Source organism: Melospiza georgiana, chromosome 9 (genome assembly GCF_028018845.1).
Source record: "Melospiza georgiana isolate bMelGeo1 chromosome 9, bMelGeo1.pri, whole genome shotgun sequence".
Lineage (NCBI taxonomy): Eukaryota > Metazoa > Chordata > Aves > Passeriformes > Passerellidae > Melospiza > Melospiza georgiana.
In genome coordinates this window covers 4447838-4456979 of record NC_080438.1, presented here as the reverse complement: position 1 = coordinate 4456979, position 9142 = coordinate 4447838, and the positions used below count along the sequence as shown (strand labels likewise).

Below are 9142 nucleotides of genomic sequence, written 5' to 3'. Positions count from 1 at the left end.
ACTCAGGCAGGCGAGACGGGATCTGAATAGTCGTTTAAGGAGATAAAGGGCAGATGAGATGCCCAAGTAATGAGATACCAGGATAATCCGTGCCTGAGACATCCCAGCCTGCAAAGCTGCCCTTCCTCCAGGAGTCTGAGGAGTGCTGGGAGGTCTCCCAGGGAGAGGAATGCGGATGTGCCAGCTGGTCCCAGGATGGGACCATGGCTGGTGCCAGCCCTGTGCCAGGGCTTCACACACCTGGTCAGAGATCAGAGGGGCATGCTTGGTCCTTCGTGGCTGTAGAGACAAATTGCTGTTGGTTTGGAAGCTCTCCTGGGCTCCCACAGGGCAGGGTGAGGCGGGGTGTGGAAGGCAGTGAACCTGGGTGGGCAGGAAGGTGGGTTTTGGTCGAGTTTGATGGCCAGAAGAAGGGATCTCCCAGGCTGAGAGGATCAGGAGCACAGTGTTGCAGCAGGAGTGCAGCCCTTCTGCCCACCTGGGAGCTGAGGTCTGCTGGCAGCTTCCACCATTGAAGGCGTTTGATTTTTTAAAAATTGAGATTAATATCTTGCCTTTTCCACAAAGCTTTTGCAAGAAAAGAGCTGGTTTCACATCCTTGGCATTTTGTCTTTCCCATCCCTGAGCTGGGAAGAGGCAGTGAGGAGCCTTGGGGAGCTGGTCCAAGTGGTGGAGGGAAAGCAAGGGCAGACTTGCAGCAGGGCACAGAATTTTTGGTTTTGATGACTGACTGTGACTCACTGGAGCCTCAGCTGGGGGACAGTGTCACCTCTGCAACCTGGCTGCCCTTGTGGTAGCAGGTGTTGGCTGCAGCAAAACTGCTGGGAAAACCCCACGTGGCCCAAGGCACCAAAGGCATCACAGCAGGAAAAAGCCTCAGGCAGGAAATGGGCCCCATGAAACACCCTTTCTGCTGGCAAAAACCTTATCTGGAGTTCTCTGCAGCAGGCAGAAATAAAAGTTTTCTCCACTGCTGCTGTGATTTCTGTCTGCAGACTGGTCCACACTCCAGGGTAACTCCAGCAGAACCAGCAGCAGATTCAGCTGATTTGGCTCCACAGTGACCCAGGGGTTTGGAGCTGATGCAGGGAGCCTGGGGTGAGCACTGGGACCAAGGGAAGCTCCTGGGGGGCTGCCAGCTGCATCCCACCACATTGCCATTGCTCTGGGTAAGGTTTCCTTTGGCTCAGCTCGTTTGTGTGGTGGGGTCTCCTTGGTTCTGCCCCCCAAGGCTTGGTTTGTCCCCTCATGGTTTGCAGCACAGAGCACCTGACATGCAGGGAGTTTGGGGGGGACCCCAGCCGTGCCTGAGCACCCATGCTGCCCCAAGGCTGGGGTTTGCAGCACAGGGTTATCCCCCTGAATCTCGCTGGGCTGGGTCTGTGTGGGGCAGCTGCCTGGGAGCTGCCCTGTTGCCTGCTGCCATAATCTGTTTTGAAAAGGCAGCCCCTGATGCTGGTTTTTTCCAATTAGGCCCTGGGAGATGACTCTGGTGAGGCAGCGGCCGGGCTAATTTACCAGGCAGACATTTCATTGAATTATCCCGTGAGCTGCAGAGCAGAACCAGGAGAGCAGAGCTTGGGTTGGGGCAGGACTTGTGGCAAGGTTTGGCATGATGTTGTTCATGTATAACCAAGTCCTGCCCCATCCTGAATTCGCTCCTGAGCTCTGGTGGGAGAGCTTGACCCCTGTGAGAGGCAGGGATGACAGAGGCTGTGGGGACACCCGGGATGAGTGAGGATGGCAGGGTGTCACAGCTGGGCTGGGAGTGCTGCTGGCTGGCGAAAACCTCGCCATGGACTTGCAAACCGTGTAAACCTGCTATGAAAGAGGCATTGAAGGAGAATAAATACAGAAGCCTGAGATGCCTCTCGTTGCCAGAGTCACTTCTCAGGCGCTAACTTTGAGCCGTGAGGCGACATCAATTAAAGCAAATGTATCTGTACAGCCAGCTCTGCCCAGAACCACGGACCCGCCCTCAGCCCACCCCGAGCCGGGGACAGTGACACCGCTCCGATCCCTCCCCGAGAGGCAGGGAGTGCGGCAAGGCAGCCCTGCTCCTATAAATCCTGGTTTATTCGGATTATTTGTGTGCCACAGGGTCCCCGTGGCCATCCCGAGGCACCTGGGAGCGGGTGAGCGGCGAGTGCCAAGGCATCTGCTCGACCCGGGATATTGAAATATTTAAACAATTCTCGGCTCCCTTTTTAAGCCAGAAGGAGAAATGGGACTGTGCCTTGGGGAATTGGATTTGTGTGTCCCCCTGGGATGCCTCTGTGTCCTATCCCGCTCCAGGACAGCTCAGCTCACAGTGCAGCCTAGGATTTACAGGATCCTTCTGTTGGGATGGAGCGGTGGGGCTGTATGGAGCTGAGCCAGTGGAGCCCAAAATGCTCCTTTCCCGGCAGGTTGGGATGTGCTTGGGAAGGGTGGATGGAAAAGGGGGATGGGCTGGTTCCTGGTGGCAGAGATGTGAAAAGGCTGCTGTAGCTGTCCTGCCCCTTTCTGGACATACTTAACCTGTAATTCCCAAAACCCCACTTACTCCTGAGGCTAAGGCTCTTGCTCCTTCCCTGGGAGGTTTTGCATTCCCTTCTTCATCCATGCAGGAGAGAGCTGTGGGCTAGAGAAAGCTATTTTGTAGGCACAAATGTGGTAGGAAATGAATTCTGGGCTGCTGGTGGGCTGGGTTTGGGGAAGGGGAGAAGGGCAGGGACTTCCTTCTCTTAAAAAAAAAAAAAACCTCCAAAAAGAAGAGGAAAGGCAGCACTTCTCTTGTGCTTCATTTTCATTTTTGCCTTTGTTTAACATTCACTATTTTAATAAGGAAGAGCTCAGTTCCTGAGAGGGGGTAGTGAAATGCCGACCCCAGCATTCCCAGAAATAGGAACACCAGAGAGGGGGCATGAGGAAGCCCAGCCACCCTCTGAGACCTGAGTGTCTCAGAGGTGACCAAAATTACCCCAAGGCTGGTCCCTCCTTACCCAGGGTCATTCTCCAGCCCTGCCTGCTCACTCCAATCCTCGGGCTAATTGGATGCTGCTCTCTGAGCTCTAAATCAAATCACAGCTCCCATGAAATGAAGTTTTCTGGATGTGAACAGCTGCCTGCATCATCCATCACCGCCCAGCTTGCAGCGTGTCCGTCTCGGGGTCATCAAAGGTCAGTGTTTGCCATTTTCAGTCACCACTGTCACCTTGCCCTGTTAAGGAAGGCACCTGGGGAGGTGACAACTGCACCAAAGGCTCCCTGTGTGTGTCCCCTCACACTCCTGGCAGTGGTTCAGGGTACAGTTTGGTAACAGGGAGCAGGAGCTGAGTGTGTTGGTCTCTATTATTAGCTCTGTGCTGGGTCTCCTGATGGATGGTGATGTTAGCTGGGTTATGGACATATTGATTTCTTTGGGTTTTTTTTTTTCCTTTGTTTCATGTGTGAGAGCAGCTCAAGGAGGAAATCCAATGCATGCCCCCCTTTTGGCTTCCTACAGGAACTTCCCACGAGCTGAAAAATCAATTTGTGGCAGGCAGGATGTGCCAACCCCCACAGCAGAGTGAGGAGGGTGGGTGATTTTGGGGGAGGAGGGCTCCACACTGTGCCTGCTGGGACGTGCAGCGGAGAGGGGCCGGGGCAGAGTTGGGAAGGTGTCTCCTGGAAGCTGCCACCTCTCTCTGTCAATTAGGGCCGCGTGGTGAGCGGGTAATTAGATCTCCTCAGCTGCAAAGGGCTGGCACTTGGGCCCTATCAATTATCCCTGCTCTGCACGAGGCACAGAGGGACACGGGGGCCAGTAATGAAATGTGGCTGTGCTGCTATCAGCGGGGGTGATGGGGCCGTGGCTGCACCCACTTGTGAAAAATGTGTGTTTTATGATTGGTTTTGTGCAAATATTAAAATGAATATTATATGTGTTGTGTTGGAAAGTGATGCTGTATTAATTCTCTCAAGTAGTGTGTTAAATATAGTTTTAGGTTATAACATAATGTTGAAATAGAAACTATGCTATGTAAGATAGTTTTTTTAAGAGAGGACTCACACTGAGATAGCAGCCACAGGACACTTAAATCTTTCAGAGAAAGAGAATTTATTGCTCTCTTATTGAGTTCTTCCCACCTCACTCAGCCCTGAAGATGCAGTCAGGATTCAGGGGAAGAAGCTGACACTGCCCAGACAGTGTTTGAATGGAATTTATGCATCGTGTATGAGGTGTATGAATATGCAGCAGGCTGTTGCTTTTAAGGGTTAATCCTCTGTTAATGTGGGTCCTTTTTCAGGCTTATTTTGCCCAGAAAAGGTACCCGGACTGTCTGGAATGCTTTGTTTTTATTGTCTTGTATTGTCCTAATCCTAATTGTCCAAATTTTTATTACTCCAATTATATTACTATTTATATAACAATTTTATTACTATTAAGCTTTTAAAATGTTAAAAACAAGTGATTGGTGTTTTTCACGCACTTCTTGCTACAAGTCCCCAGTTTTTGATGAAATGGCAGATTTGGGGCATGGCATCATCCTTTCCTGGCAATTTGCTTTACCCATCTTTGCAGCACCCACCTTTCCTGACAGCCTCCTTAAAAAAAACTCAATTCATTTAGCCCCAATGCGGTGACAGAGGTGGCATTGGTGGGGAGGGAGACACTGGGCAGCCCCTTTGGGAAGGAGGATGAGCTGACAGTGGAGTTTTTCTCCTTGTTCTCCCTCGCAGGGCTGTTGAGTGTCCCTGTGGCCATGTGGTGCTCCCTGACCCCACCATCCGGCCCGGGGCCAGTGTGACTGTGACATCCTGCCTGTCCTTTTCTGGGTAAGTGTCCCTGGGGTGGGGTGGAGGGGGATGCTGGGGCTCCTGGAGGGGATGGAGGAGAGATTTCGTTTCCCAGCGGCACCTAAAGCATCAGTGCAACAATGCATCCGCCTCCCTTGTAATAAATTTTAAAGTGGAAAAGGCCAAGTGCTGACTAAGCCAGGCCTGTGCCCTGTTCCTGTAGGGCTTGGGAAATGCCTCCTTTCCCTGCTTCAAATTAGAGAAAATGACACGGGGGTGAAGCAGGGCCTCCTGCACATCCCAAATCAAGGCAAATTCTTGGGAAATGGGGAAAGGCAGGCAGGTGCAAGGGGAGCTGTCAGGCCATGTCTAACCTCTCCCTCCACTTCTTGCAGGTCCAACGCCTCCGTCACTGAACGTGAGTATCCCCTGGGTGCCATGGCATGGGAATGGGGTGGGGGCTGCTTGCTAAGTGCCTGCCAGGCAGCCAGGGTGCCATTTTGGGGCTCAGACTGTTGTGGAGTTCAGAGGCTCCCCTTTGGCTTTGCCTGGCAAAAAGTCCGGGTTTGCTCCTGCATTTTGAAGCAGAAACTGGATTTTCTGCCAGGAGGGTGGAAATCATCCCTTTTGGCTCAGTAAGGGTGAGGTTTTGCCAGTGGGCTGAGGGGTGTTTGACAAAGACCCCAAGCCAGAGCAGCAATAACAGTGAGGGGATGTGATGCTGCATCTCAGTGTCCTCTCATTAAGAGGAGGAGGATGATAATATTGGACGATGCTTTTCCACCTGGGGAATGAGGATGCAATATTTTGGGATGGCTTGCGGGCATCACGTCCATGATGTGATGGCAAAACCAGGGAAGGTGAGTTTTGTGTCCCTGCCTTGCAGAGTTTGATGGAGAATCGGTCGGATGACAGCGGGAACTGTTGTTATCACCGGGGGAATCCTAGCGACGGTGATCCTACTGTGCATCATCGCTGTGCTCTGCTACTGTAGGCTACAGGTGAGTGTCCTCTGCCTTGCCACCCCCACCTTGCACTGGAACGGGCTCCCCAGGGCACTGGTCACAGCCCCAAGCCTCCCAGGGCTTAAGAAGTACTTGGACAATGCTCTGAGGCACATGGTGTGATTTTTGGGCTGTCCTGTGCAGGGCCAGGAGTTGGACTCTGTCCTTCCAGCTCGGGATATTTTAGGATTATGTGCTCCCCGAGCCAAGGTGCTGCTGCAGAAAGGGTCTGGATGTTTTTTGGGGTTTTTTTTTGCCTATGATGGCAGGGAGTTGAAACCTGCTATCCCCCGGGGGATGCTGCAGTGATGTCCTTCCCTCCCCTAGGTGTGGGGGGTACTGCCCTGAGGCTTTTGAGGCTCTGCAGCACTTGCTAATTGAGGTGCAGGCTTGGCTGGGTTTGCAATACCAGATGGAGATTTTTATATAATTTTTTTTCCCCTTGTAAATTAACCGAGGAGGCTTTCAACAACGGCTAGCTACAACCTCCTGCTCTTTAAAAGTTAATGTGAAGTCTGTGCCATGCAGCAATGCCCGTGTGATGAAAAGCACAGCGCTTACTTGGAGCAGTTTGCAGCCGGCAGGATGAAATACCTTCCCTTTGCAAACCTCACAGGGGGATGATGAGGGTGAGTTCCCCAGCAGGTGCCTCCTGCAGCACGCTCAGATCCAGGTTTTGTCTGGCTTCTGCCGCTTCCCAGGACGCAGGAATGATGGAGCAGGTCAGCGAGAGGCCCCGGAGGGTTCCTCAGGCAGAGGGGGATGAGGGCAGCGGGGATGCGGCAGGGCCGCCCCACCGGCTGCTCCCCTTCCCCTCACACAGCCCCTTCCCTCTCCTGCAGTATTACTGCTGCAAGAAAAATGACTCCGATGAGGAAGAGGAGGAGGAAGAGGAGGAGGAGGAGGAAGAGCCCGACCTGCCCGCGCACTCGCACCTCGTCATGTGCAACGCCTGCAGCTCCCGCATGGTGGACGGGCAGGGCAGCCCCGCGCCGCCGCCCGGCGAGCTCAACCAGCACGGGGCTCACACCTACTGCCCGACGTGCTCCCCCTACGGCTCCCCCTTTTACATCCGGACTGCCGACATGGTGCGCAACGGCGGCGAGAGGGTCGCCTACGCCCCCGCGTGCTACAAGGAGATGGGGCCGCCCCTCAACATGGCCTCCCTGCAAAGCTACACGGTGAGCCGCCACGGCCTCCTCCGCGACAGCTTCCCGAACCCGCGGGCCATCAGCACGGAGGTGTAGTCACCATTGCCGCTAGCACAGGGTGTCCCCGGCTGGCACCGCTCCAGGGAAGGGGCTTTTCGCTTGGTTTTGAGGAGAGGAGCCCGCAGCCCAGCCCGAGGCCAGCGCGGCCCTGCTGAGGCGCCCAGCACGGCCAGGCCAGAAGGCGAGTGAGACCTCAAAGGGCAGCGCTGAACCGGCCATCTCTGAACCCATAATAAGTGTCATTATTCTCTACTCTCTCTCCCAAAGGGACTTGTCTAACGAGGGCTATGTACAGTACAACCTAATCTAATTACCCCCGGCTCCCTGAGCCCAGTGAGGCCTTCGGTGTCCCCACGCAGCCAGCCGAGTTGATGGCACATGGAGCAGTGGGCTGATCATCCAGGGCCAGCTGCCATCCCCATGAATCCCAGTGCCCAGCAGGGCATGGCAGCACTCCTCAGCCATGGGGAAGTGAAGAAGGGAAGATCCAGGTCATCCTGCTCCCCTCGTGCTGCGTCAGCTGCCGCTAGCAGTTTGCTTTTCTGTTCAAGTGTAAGATAGGGCACCGTCTCCCACCTGCTTCGGTCTTTGCACGTGCTGAAGAAGTTCAGGACATGAATTTAGGTCACTGCCGAGGGAGGCAAAGTTCCTCGCAAAAGAGCTCACCCACACCAACAGACACAGGCCAGTCCTTCTGCGGCCAAAGCCCCCACCTCTTCTACTCTTCACAAGCTTTCTTAGGAACAATTTTAACTTGGACCCATGAATATGGCAAGATTTTACTTATGGGAAGAATTGAATTCCTAAATAACCAGTTTTGGTCACCTTCAGCTTTCAAAGCCCCACCCTAACAGCTCCGACAGCCAGAGGAAGGTTGGCTTTAGGATAGATTTTGCTTTTGACAGCAACAGCAGAGCCCACTGGCTCATGTCTTCTTTGCAGGGCACTCCCACTGGAGAATGATGTTCAGGTGGTTGGGGTCCCTCTGCTTTTGTGTCTGGAAGAAGAGGGTGCAAGACCCAAATGTGTCTTGAACATGTTGTGAACGTGGGTTCACAGGCACTGCAGCCGGCAATGACAGCCAGTGACTCTGCCTTTCTGCAAAAATGAATGTGGGAAAGTTTCTTCTTCCTCCATAAATCAAATTAGGTGAAAAATTACTAAAGGGACATCTCCATCATTCCCAGGCACTTCCATAGCAACCAGTGCAGGACTGCTCTGCTGAGCACTTCCCATTCACGGCAGGGAGGAGGGATGGGGACAGCAGTGATCCCTGCAGATGCTGTTGGAGGCAATGGCAGGAAACCCTTGCCATGCCTTCGCAATATAGGGTAGGACTGCTCAGAAACGTGAATGGTGGGATTTTATTTTCACCACTGCAATTCAGAAATCATCCCGCTGCTCACAGAAGGATTTGGAGTTGACCTCCCCGCTCACACACAGAAAAAGTAGGTCTCAGCACAGAGGCACACAGTGCACCAGCCTCAAATATCCACTTTACCAGGCTAATGTACACATTGGACCTGCCCATGCCTTGGCAATTCTCTGAAGAACGGAGCCAAAACATCACAAAACATGGTGATGGTCCTTGTAACCAAACACATTGCCCCAGCCTGTGTTTTACACACACTTCTGAGCAAATGTTATGCACCATCTCCCCCACCTCCAGCCCAAAAAGACATTGCATTTCCATTACCTGGAGACTCAGGCTGGCTACAGCGTTTTTAGAGTCTCTGTCCATTCTCCAAATAGTGATAGCAGGTTTTAATGTCCTCTGACATTAACGGCAGGCAGGAGGGAAGATGAAAGTTACCAGCAGCAAAGCTCTCTGGATCCCACTGGTCAATAGTCTGCAGCTCCTCCTGCCTCCCATCTAGCCAGTGCTCCTCCCTGGAAACATGGTCTGTAACTGGAAGAATATCTTGGCTAACTTAATAAATCCCATTCTTTGCCACTAGAGCATCTGCTCAGCTAGGTCTCATCGTGCTGGGAGCCAGGAGAAGTTAATGTGTCCCAGCATGGTCCCTGCCAGACAGCCCCGTGGTCTCTGGATGCCATCCCCTTGGCAGGCACAGAGCACATGGCCACGGCGGCTCCCGCCATCCAGCTCTACCTCTTGGCACACAGAAAGGCTTTCCAGCACCATGGCAGTGCCATGACCTCCAG

The 9142-nt window shown here is 53.4% G+C and overlaps 1 protein-coding gene across 1 annotated transcript; it reads left to right on the top strand.

Moving 5' to 3' along the window:
- Window positions 1-5669: 5669 nt before the first annotated feature.
- Window positions 5670-7012, top strand: FAM163A (family with sequence similarity 163 member A). The gene is made up of 2 exons (XM_058030558.1): window positions 5670-5762; window positions 6608-7012. Exons 1-2 carry the CDS (start codon window positions 5670-5672, stop codon window positions 7010-7012), a joined length of 498 nt encoding a protein of 165 aa, XP_057886541.1.
- The last annotated feature ends 2130 nt before the right edge of the window (window positions 7013-9142 follow it).